The sequence below is a fragment of the Lissotriton vulgaris genome, chromosome 6, assembly GCF_964263255.1.
Source record: "Lissotriton vulgaris chromosome 6, aLisVul1.2, whole genome shotgun sequence".
Lineage (NCBI taxonomy): Eukaryota > Metazoa > Chordata > Amphibia > Caudata > Salamandridae > Lissotriton > Lissotriton vulgaris.
In genome coordinates, this window is record NC_141694.1 from 8,733,451 (window position 1) to 8,746,695 (window position 13,245).

Below are 13,245 nucleotides of genomic sequence, written 5' to 3' on the forward strand. Positions count from 1 at the left end.
CTCGCTGGAGGTCGAGCCGGCGCCTTTGCGGCGCCGTTCATTAGCCGCTTCGGCTCTGACCCCGCCCCTTTCTCCTGTGCATCTCCTTGTCTCCTCTTCACCGGAGACTGGATGCTGAGTCGTGCTTTTTCCCCGGCGTCTTCCAGGGCGGGCTCTACGCTGTCTCTGCGACCGCATACTCCGGACCCTGTCTTCCACACCTCGCTGGTTGCCCCGCAGGTTTCTCCGTTTTCTCCAGAGACTCCTCAGGTCCCTCACTCATCCATGGGCCTTCCATCATACAGAGGATGGCCGTTCCCTCCTCCTGCTGGACTTGGGGATGGGCAACTTAGCTTGCAGCCTTTGCCCACAGACGAGTTCCTCTCTTCCCAACGACGCCTTACAGAGGCGGGTGCGGCTTTTGTCTGGGCCATTTCTACGGCCGCTGGTATTTTGCGCATGGTCGTCGCGGTCATTCCAATCCCTACAGACCATCTGTTGGAGGTTCTCCACCAGGGCTCCGGTGGAGGGGAGCTGCTTCTTCCATGCAAAGCTTCACTCCACAACTCTCTTCTGGGGGCCTGGGGGCTTCCTGCTACGTGGGATCCGGTGCCTCAACTGTTCCTCCATCGCCATTGTCCTAATCGAATGATCCAGTCTGCCTTTCTTCTCACCCTTCTACCCGAAGCCCTGTCCTGCGGTCGGCCTTTCCCTCCTTTCCTTCGGTGTTGCTCCCTCTGTCATGTGAGGGACGGTGGCTGGACTCCTGGGGGCGTAGCATCTTCGCCTCCACTAGCGCTGCTTTGCGTGCGCTCAACACTCTTTGTGTGTTAGCCAGGGCTACCTCTGCCCTGTGGGATTCCGCTGAATCCCTTCTGTCCCGCCCCTCCCATGGGGGTGTCTGCGTTGCTCTGCGGCACCATGTGCTGGATGGTCGGAAGTTGGCTGCATTTATTCTACGTTCAGCCTTGGATGTGTCTGACTCTCTCGGTCGCGCTATGGCGAGTTCTGTGGCTCTCCGCCGCCAAGCTTGGTTGCGGGATGGCATCTTTCCAGAGAATGTTAGGGAGCGTCTTGCTGACCTGCCTTTTGATGGGCTTCTTTTATTCAACGCCCACGCCGACTCCGCCATTCAATGACTCCTTGCGGGGCTCCGTCCTCCTCTCCCTCCGTAAGCTTTGGCTTGTCGGTCCTCCGGTGTCTTTTGAGAGACGTTTATCCCATCTTTCTCTTTGGGCCTAGTGTTTCGTTTGGGCCGTCTGTGTTCTGTGTGGCTTGGAATGCCTTCAGGGTCCTTAAGTTGGCCCCTTTGTACTGTTGGCTGCTGGTTCAGCCCTTCAGCTTTTGCAGTGGGTGTGTTTTTTGGCAGTTAATGAAGCCGTATAGGTCCTCAGATTGGATCATCTGTGTATTTTTTGGCTGATTGGTAAGCCGTCTGTGGAGCTCCCACGGGTCCTTTATGTTCTTGATCTCTGCTGCGGGGTTTTTCCCTAACAGGTGTTCCCATGTGTTGTTTTCGGACGTGTCATACCCTAGGTGGGGTACTTGTAGGCTATTGTATAGATCTGTCCTAAGCTGGGTGGGTGTGGATGCCTTCTCGGTTCCCCGCCTTCCCTGGCGTCACAGTATACCGCTTGGTGCTGTCTTTTTTCTTCCGTCATAGCGCAGCTTGCGCTGCTCCAGGTTCTGTCCTGCTCAGTATCCGATGGAGTTTCTATCCTTTGTCTACAGGGCTTGCTTGTCGTGCATTTGTCCCTTGTTCCTGTGGGATATCTGCTTATGTGCGTTTTGCCTTCCCTCTTTAGCCTTTGGATCGCCAGGCCGACTTTGTCATGACGTCTACAGCTTCGCGCCGTGGTGCTTCCACTTTATTATCCAACGTTTCGGCCTGGTCCTCTACTTTTTGTTCCAGAGGGGCTAGGATATTCCTGGTGTTCCCTTGTGTTCTGGTTGACGGCCTGTGTTCTGGTTGACGGCTTTAGGCCTGTGCTACATCTTCTGGCCGGTCCCACTTCTTTCGTGGGTCGGGTTGTGCCACTGGGACGGTTCTTCTCTGGGGGCTTGTTCTGGGGCCCCTTGCCTCTGTCTTCATCTTGCGCTTGGCTTGCTCTGGGCACACTACTTTATGGTATCTACTAGCTGCCTGCTGCACACGCTTGGACGTTATGGTCCACCTCCGTAGGCCTCGGCGTGTACCCGTGTGCTTCTGTCTCTTGCTCTGCTGGAGCCTTGCAAAACTGTCTTCCTTCTCGCGTATGCGCTTCTCGGCTTTGGAGCCGTTCCTACATTGTCCGCTCCCTCGGGTCTGATGGGAGTTCAGCTGTCCCCTTCTGTGTGTGTGTGTGTTCTCCTTTGGCGGGCTCTGCCTCCGTTTCCACCCCTTCTGTGTGCGTGTTCTCCTTTGGCGGGCTCTGCCTCCGTTTCCCCCTTTTCTGTGTGCGTGTTCTCCTTTGGCGGGCTCTGCCTCCGTTTCCCCCTTTTCTGTGTGTGTGTTCTCCTTTGGCGGGCTCTGCCTCCGTTTCCACCCCTTCTCCGTGGATTATGTGGGTGACTCTTTTCTTCCTTGGTACTCCCTGGGTACCGTCGGTCCCTCCGGGGTTCTGGAGGTTGCCCTCTGCCTCTCGGGTAGGTTTGTGGTATGCTGGCCTTCCCTTCTCCTTTTTCTTGTTTATTCTGCTTGATGGGGGCTGGGCCGTCCTCCCTGTCCCCATGACACATTCCCTGTTTGGGCCCTGTGCCCTTCCAAGCTGGTGGGGTTCTCTCGCAGACCCTACCCCCCCCTCTGGCTATGGCTAGGGTGTCTATTCTACGTTACGTAATCTGCGGCTAGTAGTCACTATCTGATGTACAAGTTATTTACCTTCGGTAATGGTGTATCTGGTAGAGACGATTCTAGCCGTAGATACCTTCACAACCCGCCCTTCATCCCCGTTCTGCGAGGATCTACAGCTTGGTCTTCTGCATTCGCCTCCCTCCGGGTGGCTTGTCTTTTGCGAGTGCCCTCTTTCACACTTTCCCTTCTAGTACGTGGACGGTAGGTTTATGTGGACTTCTGCATCCCTACACCCTGGTTATTCCAGTGTGGGGCCTACTCGTACTCTTATCTCTTTTTCATTGATTGGGGTTTCTGACCCCTCTGGGGTGGGCTCTCTTGGCTGTGCCTCAGCCCCTTAGCTCTTTACAGGGGATAGGACACTTCTTGGTGGTGTTATCTTGGGGTACTTGTTGTTACTCATCTGTTCTGAGCTTGTGGCTCCTTCACTGTTATACATTGTGGTTGCAGACTTTCTGTCGTCTGTCAAAACATTTTTCACATGTTTTTCTGCTTCTAGGGAGGACATCGCCTTTGCCTTGCGGGGTTGCTACTCGTAGCGGTGCGCAGCTCGGTTCCTTCCATGGATTTCAGTGTCGCAGTGCTTGGCACTGTCTCTAATGGTGCTGTTCCTCACCATTCGCCCCTTTTCCCTTTGTTTCACTGATTTACTCTCACAGTTTTGTTTGTGATGGCTCCGCGTTGTGGCGCGGAAAAGTTCTCCGAAGAAAACTGATGTCAGCGCGCCGAGGTGGGACTTATGTGACGTCACGTACGCGTACAATGTCAAGGTGGAGTCACGTGGTGCCGTCTCCCGGGCTGCAGAGATGATGTGGCAAAAAAAAATACGGATCCAGTCTCATGCCTGGGGATAATTCTACATTAAGGAATCTGCGGCTAGAATCGTCTCTACCAGATACATCGTTAGCGAAGGTAAGTAACTTCTACAACAAGACCGCCCAGGCACTGTCGAGGCAGAGATCCTGGTGATGAGTCTGATGGGAGATGTCTCATCTTCTGGCCTGGGTTTCTGACTCTGGCTGCAGATCCAGCATCCAATGACTTCTCTTGGTCTTACTCACCCGAGGCTGGACCGGGTCTTATTGTCCGGTTCATGGTGCAGATCACATTTTCAAACTTTTGGTCTAGGGCTGCAGGCCTTAACCCAGGTTTCGTACTAGTGCCCATTCTATGCCGGCCTAAGCTCTTGTACCACTTGACCAGTCGTCATTGTATGCACCCTGACACATCGTATGCATGCACCCTGAGGCATCGTATGCATGCACCCTGAGGCATCGTATGCACCCTGACGCATCGTATGTACCCTGACGCATTGTATGCACCCTGACACATTATCTCACTGCATAGAAAGGCCACCCTTCTGGCCACTGAAGTGATGTTGTTTTTCATTTCTTTCTTTAGGTCCCAGCCTAAAGACATTATGTAAATTAGCAGTGATTCAACACGGTCTGGACCAGTCTGGCCTCCCTCACGATATCAGGTAAGGCGGAATGAGCCCGGTGTCCATAGCGCCTCCATCTTCAGTCACTAGGGGCCGTTCAGGGTTCTAGTGCTCATGCTTGGGTGTTGGGCAGAACAGGTGCTGTTCTGGGCTGTTGACGCCTTTCCATGCTGATACTGCCCATCAATGACCTTTCCTAGGTGACAACTCCCTCCCCACTAGTTTACCTCTTATAGATATGGCTGAGAGATGTTGGGGTGCTCCTGTCTAAGAATAAGTGGTCTGGTGAAGCGTTGTGGGTGTGATGGGAGTGTTGAAAGATGCAGTCGAGGCACTTCGGATCTGCTTGCTGCTGTCAGTGCTTGGGGTGCGGTGTACTGCTCGTGCTGATATCCGAGGCTGCCCTTGAAGCTCGCTATGCTTTATTAAATCCCCCTGGTATTGCCTCTCTTCAGCTCAGAGGTCCAATTCACTCTATCAAGGTAAGATCTCTGAGGGATCCGTTATAGTTTAATAAAATCCAGCAGTGGTTCTCAGTCTTAAATGAAGATGCCCGATGGATTCGCCAGCTGTAGTTCAGCCCCATCCGCAGGAGATTTACTGTTTAGTACTTCAGAAGACCATCCAGTGATTTATCAAACTAAATTAAGATGCCAAAACTAACTGTTCTACTTAGTTTCATCCCACTAGAGACTCACATTATTCAATTAAGACTCCTTGGGTTAGCTGTATCAATCTAACATGGCTCCATGGATACCTCGGCTCATATACGACCCCGAGACGACTTACTGTATTCAATCTTACAGCCAACGACTTGGATGTAAATGCTTTCCGGGCATTGAGGCTGATGCTGGCCGACTTAAACTGGGCTTCAGCATCGATGGGAAGCCATGGAAGCCCTGTCGGTACAAGGGTGATGTGGTCAAATGTCCTGGAACGAAGAACAAAAGAGCAGCAGCAACAGCAGGTAGCAAGAAACCGTAGACAGGTCCAGCAAGAGCCTGGGATTGTACGAATGTCTTAAGGGCCGGTCAGGAGTAAACGACCCGGCACCCCATGTCCATCTAAGTTGGCAGCGTCTGCTCTTATCCCTGGATATGAATTTGAGATTGGACGTTGAGTCTTTTGTTGCAAATGAAACCCAGTGATTTACAGTTGCCAAAAATTGCAGGTTTACGGGCGAGGATAACGTCCAGGGTGATAGTGCGCTCTACAGATCGGTTTAATATGCCTTAGAGTTCTGCAGGACTCTTTCCTTGTTTGTACAGGTAACGCAGGATGTTGTAGATAGATTATCGTATACTATTTTCAGGGGATTGCAATTTGAATGATGCATTGTCGTCTATCTTTAAACAGCCTCCAAGGTGTTTGAGAGTCGTGCGGTGTTTCTGGGGGAAGAGATTTTGAGGTACACTTCTGTATCCTCAGTATATTGATGATAGCAGATCCCGTCGTCCCCAAAGGTGACTCAAAGTGGTTTCATGTGTAGACTGTAGGGGTGTGAGACGTCTGATCCACGAGGGACACTTGACTTGCTAAGCAGTTCCCAGTTTTGGTTGATTGAGATGAGTTGGATATGTAGCAATTCCACCAATACAGGACTGTACTATCAAAAGCCATTGTATCTTTCTGGCTGTTGATCAGCGGTGTGATTGACTTGAAAGCCACAGAGAGGTCTAGCAGCAGGAGTCTCAAGCCGGACCGAAGATTTTCAAGAAGACTGTGATCCTGCATATCTTGATAGCCGCCTGCTCCAACTTTCAGTTAACTACCCAACGAAAGGAAGAGCCAACAGAGGTCGAAGGTTGAGCTCGCCATCAGCTGAGGCTTGCTTTACAAGGGGAGACACTGTCCAGTTTTAAGGGAGTCTGGAAACACACCTTGGGCTGGAAATGACGTCACCAAAGTCAGCCAATGGGACAAGATCTGACTCGCTAAATCCTAGGGTACATTTCCAGGCACTGCGGGCCGATTCACAGAACTAACTTAAGATAAAATCCTAAACTTACTACTTTTGGTATTCACAGAAGTTAGGATTTTGACTTAAGACAGACTTAAGACCGACTTAAGACATTCTTAAGACAGAATTCTGTCTTAAGTCTGTCTTAAGTCTGTCTTAAGTCTGTCTTAAGTCTGTCTTAAGTCTGTCTTAAGTCTGTCTTAAGTCTGTCTTAAGTCTGTCTTAAGTCTGTCTTAAGACCGACTTAAGACCGACTTAAGACCGACTTAAGACCGACTTAAGACCGACTTAAGACCGACTTAAGACCGACTTAAGACAGACTTAAGACCGACTTAAGACCGACTTAAGACCGACTTAAGACCGACTTAAGACCGACTTAAGACCGACTTAAGACCGACTTAAGACCGACTTAAGACCGACTTAAGACCGACTTAAGACCGACTTAAGACCGACTTAAGACCGACTTAAGACCGACTTAAGACAGACTTAAGACAGACTTAAGACAGACTTAAGACAGACTTAAGACAAAATCCTAACTTCTGTGAATACCAAAAAGTAGTAAGTTTAGGATTTTGTCTTAAGTTAGTTCGGTGAATCGGGCCCTTCATCCGTAGAGTGATTCAAAGGTCAGACTTTCGCTGAAGGGTTGAGCGGCGGGGGGTTCATTCTTTGCATTTCAACAGACAAACCTCATGAAGAGGGTCTTCCATTCAGTCATTCTAATTGGCTGTAGAGTCATTAACATCTTGGTTGTGCCCTTGTGGGGGGAGAGTGTTAATACCGGAGTGCTAAAGAGTTAATGTCATTATTTTTGGTATCCTCCGAGCACAGGGTCTGGCTTGCTGGCCTCATTCTTTACAGTGCGCAGTGGATAATGTGAAAGATCTGTAAATGATCCGACCAGTCCACTGGAAAAGGGTCACCCCTTCGAATGATAGTCATTTATGGAGACTTCGGTGTGTGGGTTTCTGCCACTATATTCCTGAAGGAACTCGGCAGAGGAGCTGCTCTGATACTAGGTTCGCCCCAATGAAAGTCGAAGTCTTGAAGGAAAATGTTGAAGTCTGAAATAATAAGATAATAAGGCGGCTCAGTTTTATGCTCCAAGCATTTTTCGAAGAAGATGGTGTCAACCGGAGAGTGATAAATGACATTTAATCCAACTGCAGGGGGATTACACCCAGACTCTTCTAGAAGTCAGCATTGAAAAAAGGATACTGATCATTAGAGGTCATTTTCCACTGGATCGATTGCAGCTCTACCTCCGCGACTGCCATCTTAAGGCGCTGCTGTCCAGCACCTTGAGACCCTCACCGGTGATTCGCAGCGCTTTATAAATACTGATTGATCGATGATCTCGTCGCGGGTGGAGTTTCGCGGAGGAACCAGGAGGTTACTGCGTCAAGTGTTGCTGAGGCAGTTTTTTGTCAGAAATAGGACATATATTTTAGGTTATCGAGTGTCAGTAACCACCATCCTGGGCTTTACTGCTGATCGGGAGTTATGCAGAAGATTTTGTAAGAAGGAAGAGCCAATTTTGGAAAAGTTGTAGCTAATGGTCTTGAAGGAATCTGGATAAGATTTCCTTGTTAGAAAATACCAGTGGCTGAGTCAGTGATTGTAGGGATATTAGATCGGAGGGAGCCGGGTCAATGACTAGGAGAGAGAAGTTGGAAATCTTAACTTGGAATGATTCTCCCTCATGAGAGTGGACCCCGCTCTAACAGCACAGGAGTCTGACCCTTTGCGTCCTAACGCAGCATCGATTGTAGTTAGGTCTTTTGTGAGACTAATGGAAGGCTTATGATGAGCTTGTGAACGACATGTGACGTTTGGTTGATAGACCTGGTTAGGGAATCAGGTTTCTCAGTAGGATGAGTCAAATCAATGCACTCGCTTTAATTAAGTTCATGGCGAAGTTAGAATCAAGTGCATCGAATCATTGATAGAGGATCGGAAGATGCTGCAGGGAGGTAGTTGAGTAGATCATCATGAGATTGCCGCAGCGCGGGTGGTCTCCCAGCCTGTCTAATTGAGCTGTTTTATCTGGGTATCCATGGAGAAGATTTTCTGATGGCTACTTCTTTTTTTTCCAAATCATTCTTATTGGGTTTTCCAAAACGAGAGCAATAATGAAAATGAGAAAAATAACAAGATGACAAGAAATGAAATGAGGTTACAAGTGAAATTACAAATGGAATTAAGGATAAAATTAAAGTATAAGATGTTCCCTGTTACAGACACGCTCATGTTGATTAACCATATAAGCCGTATGGTAGACCTAAATTTTGTCTGATTTGAGGGTCTTTATTAGAGACATCTAGAATAGAATATCATAATATCCTGAACAGTATTATGTTATCCATAGGACATGTCCTGAATAAGGTCTTTATGTCTACTTGGATTACCAAGTTATCAGATTTCATACATATCCCAACATTGTTACATCTTTGATATTATACTGGAGGCCTTATGGGGATAACATGAGTCCTGTTCCGTTTGTTACGGTCTCTGTGTGATGGAACAACTGAAAGGGTGCATGTTTGAAGAATAGGCCTAAAGAGAGAAATGTCCTGTCTCAAGGGGGTTTATACTGTTTATCAATAAGGTGGTCAGTAAAGTGTATGCATTTCTGTATTATATGGCCATAAGGCCATGCAAGTTTAGAGAGAGGACTTGGCTGGGCTCATGGGGTTCACATTTGAAGGAAAAGGCATCAAGGCGGAAGAGGAGTGTAGGGAGGCATGATCCTCCCCTCTGAGAAAGGTCAACCATTCTTGCCACTTCCTGAAGGAAACGCCTTTTGAATTGTTCCAGTTGTTAAGAATTAGTTTGCAGGCGAGGGTGAGCATTCGATCCCGCATCAATCGAGCGCTCTCATCTCTCAGCTTTGGGTCTAAGAATCCCGGTAGAGGATCAATATTAAATATGTTATTTACACACTTGAATATGTTATCCCAAGAGGTTTGCACGGTAGGGCAATGGAAGAGGACGCGAGCTCAATCGCCTTCCTGTGCTTTGTAATTCCAGCATGTCGGGCTCCAACTTAAGGTGAGCTTGAAGGTTTTAGCTGGTGTCCAACGTGTTCTATTTATTAGCATGAATTTAGTTTGGGATAGAATAGGAGAGATTTCATTTGAGAAAGGGGTTCTATGTATTTTATTCCAGTCAAAGGGAATATTATTAGTGTTGGTTCCAGATTCCCATTTCACCTTGTTACACGAGTGAGAGTTGTATGGTTTCGGGAGCAGTAGTCTGTAGATTTTAGTTACAATATGACCTGGTTTTATGAGTTGGATTATCAGTGTAAGGATCAACGGTGTAAGAGGCAGGTTTGAGTGTGACGCGAGTCTTGCTTTAAGTTTCAAGAATTCATAAAAGTCCAAGGTTTCTAGGCCAAAAGTGGAGAAGTGTGGATCAATGGTTAGAGCGGCAAACCCTGATGCAGAGGTCTAGCCCGGGTCCAGGGTTCAATTCCTGCCTCAGAGGCTCTTGGACTCAATTTCCGCAGACCTGAAAAATCTCGCCTCGGTGCCTATTCTAATCATGGGTCCTTGCTTAATCTTCACAACGGCCCCAACAACGCTAGGATGACTGGCTTCACCATGGGGGAGCCCAGGAGTGGGCACTTCACAGGGAAAAGCCAGGAAGGGTTCCACAGCGGTATGCGTACAAGCGCATGAGATACCCCTTCGGGGGTCGATTCGGTGCGCTATACAAATGCTACTACATTTACAAAACAAGTTTAAAGATCGGAGAAGGAGGGGCGTTTTCCTACATAGAGTTCTTTGACGGGGTTTATGCCATTATTTCACCACTTTTGCCAGTATATCGTTTACCGGTCTATCTTTAGGCATGGATTGTGCCATAGGGCAGCTGGGTTGGATTTGTTGATTTTCACGGTCCAGAGTTGATCTAGACGCAGAAGGGCTCTTCTCGTATTTGGAATAATATATTTAGAATGGGGAAGGTTAGAGATGTTCATTGTGAGTAGAGCAAGCAAAGGATGTCTGTGTCTACCCAAACGGGAAGATACTCTGGGTCGTTTTCAGTGAAACCCCTGTTTGCAAAGATAAGCAGTTTAATATCCCTTTTTCTTTGGATAGCTGAACTTTTTAAGGGAAATTCTAGGTTTCTTCCCTTGCCATAGGAAAGAGTTTCAGGTGCTATATTTCTTGGTTAAGAACTTGTTAGAGAGGGTCATAGGTGGCATGCTGTACAGATAATTGACTAGTGGAGTGATCATCATCTTTAATGTTTCAGCCCTTCCCCACCAGGATAAGAATTTCAGCGACAACCGTCCAGCAGCGTGGTGATTTTTTTGTGAAAGGCATTTTTGTTGGTCTGGAGGGTGGAAACGAGGTCCTTAGTGAAGTCCAAGCCTAGGTATTTGATGCAGTTTGGTTGCGAAGTGAGAGCCGAGCTGCCTATAATGTCTTTATTGCTGATATTGTTGAGCAGCTTAACCTCAGTCTTATCTTCGTTGAGCTCATTCCCCGAAACTGAGGAGAATTCTTCTATTGAGGACATTAGGGCGTGCGTAGCGGAATCCGCTTTTTCCGAGATGACTCGTATATCTGCGTATGCTGTAATCTTAACCGTGTAGTTATTGAACTGGATTCTTGAGATTTCTTTATTATTCCGTAGCTGGTATAAGAACGGTTCGAACGCTAATAGGAACGGGGAGGGTGAGAGTGGGAAGCCCGGCGTGGTTCCTTGTTCCAGGTTAAAAGATGAAGAGATACTACCGCCAGCTCTAACTTTGGCGGACGGAGTGTAATACAAGGCCATTATCATGTGAATTAAGTTGTCGCCCAGGTTGATTTTCTCAAGTGTTGCTCTCAAGTAGGACCAGTCAATCTTGTCGAAAGCCTTTTCGACATCCAGCGTGATTGCCACTGCGGGGGAGTCTGTTAGCTTGGACTTCTCTAGGGCATGACATAATATTCGCGTATTATCACTGGAGAGCCTATTTTTTAGGAAACCCACTTGAGAGAGGTGAATGAGTTTGGATATATGCCTTTGAAGATGCTTGGCAAGGATCGTGGCCTAAATTTTGCAATCTAGGTTTATCAGTGAAATAGGCCTGTAGTTTTTTAGGCTGTGAGGGATCCTTCCCATCTTTGGGTATCACTGCTATGATTGCCTCTGCAGGGGAACTGCTTATTTGACCCGATTCAGTAAATTGATTAAACTGGTTTCAGAGAGGAGGAATCAGAAGGGTTGCGAAAGTTTTATCAAATTTGGCATTGTACCCGTCGGGCCAGGGTCTTTCCCCTTTTTAAGGTTTTTGATTGTGTCCAGTATTTTGTCTGAGGTTATTGGTCCATTAATCGCTACCTTGTCCTGTTCTGATAGAGCGGGTCAGTCACATTTTCTCCTGACAAGGGGCGCAGTGAGTTTCTAAAGGGCTCCCCTGGCATGGTGCCACCCGGGCTCTTTCAACCTCGGGCACTGCACAGTCAATCGTTAAAACATTTACAAAGAAGCACAAATTCTCTACGACCTCTCACAAATAGACTGCAACATAGCTCGAGAAGAGGAAAGCGTAATAACAATTTCACAGATACTTTGAGGGGCGGGGTTGTAGCTTGAAACATAAGCCTTATTCTGAGAACTTTCAGGGTGCCGTTGGCCATAGCGATGGGTTACCTTCACTGACGATGAGTGTGACTGATGCGACCCTTCCTGTTGAGGCTCTTGTGGAGCACAGAGGTGTTGGATTTGCACACAGTGTTGACTTAAAATGTATTAAACGGTTTGCTGTGTTGTTTTAAGTGTTATCTTAATAATTACAGGGATTTTTAAAAGTTGTGGGTACCTGGGATCAGTATCAGCCCCTGAATTTATTCCCCACCGACCCCTTTTCAGCCCCCCCTACTCTGAGATGTGCAGACTGGTACGGTCTGCTCACCAGTTCTACCAGGGAAAAGACTGGGACATCTAATGTGGGTTTGCCGAAGAGGCGGGTGCTGTATATCAGGTGTGGGTTGGCCGAAGAGGGAGGTGGTGGGTATCAAGTGTGGGCTGGCCAAAGAGGGAGAGGGTGTGCATCTGGTGTGGGTTGGCCGAAGAAGGAGGTGCTGTGTATCATATGTGGGTTGGCTGAAGAGGGAGGTGGTGTGTATCATGTGTGGGTTGGCCAAAGAGGGTGGTGTTGTGCATCAGGTGTGGGTTGACTGAAGAGGGAGGTGGTGTGTATCAGGTGTGGGTTGACTGAAGAGGGAGGTAGTGTGCATCAGGTGTGGGTTGACTGAAGAGGGAGGTGGTGTGCATCTGGTGTGGGTTGGCCGAAGAGGCGGGTGCCGTATATCAGGTGTGGGTTGGCCGAAGAGGGAGGTGGTGGGTATCAAGTGTGGGTTGGCCAAAGAGGGAGAGGGTGTGCATCAGGTGTGGGTTGGCCGAAGAGGAAGGTGTTGTGTATCAGGTGTGGGTTGGCTGAAGAGTGAGGTGGTGTGTTCAGATGTGGGTTGGCCGAAGAGGAAGGTGCTGTGTATCAGGTGTGGGTTGGCCAAAGAGGGAGGTGGTGTGTATCAGGTGTGGGTTGACTGAAGAGGGAGGTGTTGTGTATCAGGTGTGGGTTGACTGAAGAGGGAGGTAGTGTGCATCAGGTGTGGGTTGACTGAAGAGGGAGGTGGTGTGCATCAGGTGTGGGTTGGCCAAAGAGGGAGGTGGTGTGTATCAGGTGTGGGTTGGCCAAAGAGGGAGGTGGTGTGTATCAGGTGTGGGTTGACTGAAGAGGGAGGTGGTGTGTATCAGGTGTGGGTTGACTGAAGAGGGAGGTGGTGTGTATCAAGTGTGGGTTGGCCAAAGAGGGAGGTGGTGTGTATCAAGTGTGGGTTGGCCAAAGTGGGAGAGGGTGAGCATGAGGTGTGGGTTGGCCGAAGAGGGAGGTGCTGTGTATTAGGTGTGGGTTGGCCAAAGAGGGTGCTGTGTGTATCAGATGTGGGTTGACTGAAGAGGGAGGTGGTGTGTATCAGGTGTGGGTTGACTGAAGAGGGAGGTAGTGTGCATCAGGTGTGGGTTGACTGA

General features: G+C 48.5%; 1 protein-coding gene across 2 annotated transcripts in view; it reads left to right on the forward strand.

Annotated features, from left to right (window-relative positions):
• KLHDC3 (kelch domain containing 3) overlaps positions 1 to 13,245 on the forward strand; it is a 249,559-nt gene that overhangs the window by 232,920 nt on the left and 3,394 nt on the right. For both annotated transcript variants that reach the window (XM_086925829.1, XM_086925830.1), the window contains exon 10: positions 4,214 to 4,292. In XM_086925829.1, coding sequence (XP_086781955.1) covers positions 4,214 to 4,292 — 79 coding nt within the window. The remainder of the gene's footprint in view (positions 1 to 4,213; positions 4,293 to 13,245) is intronic.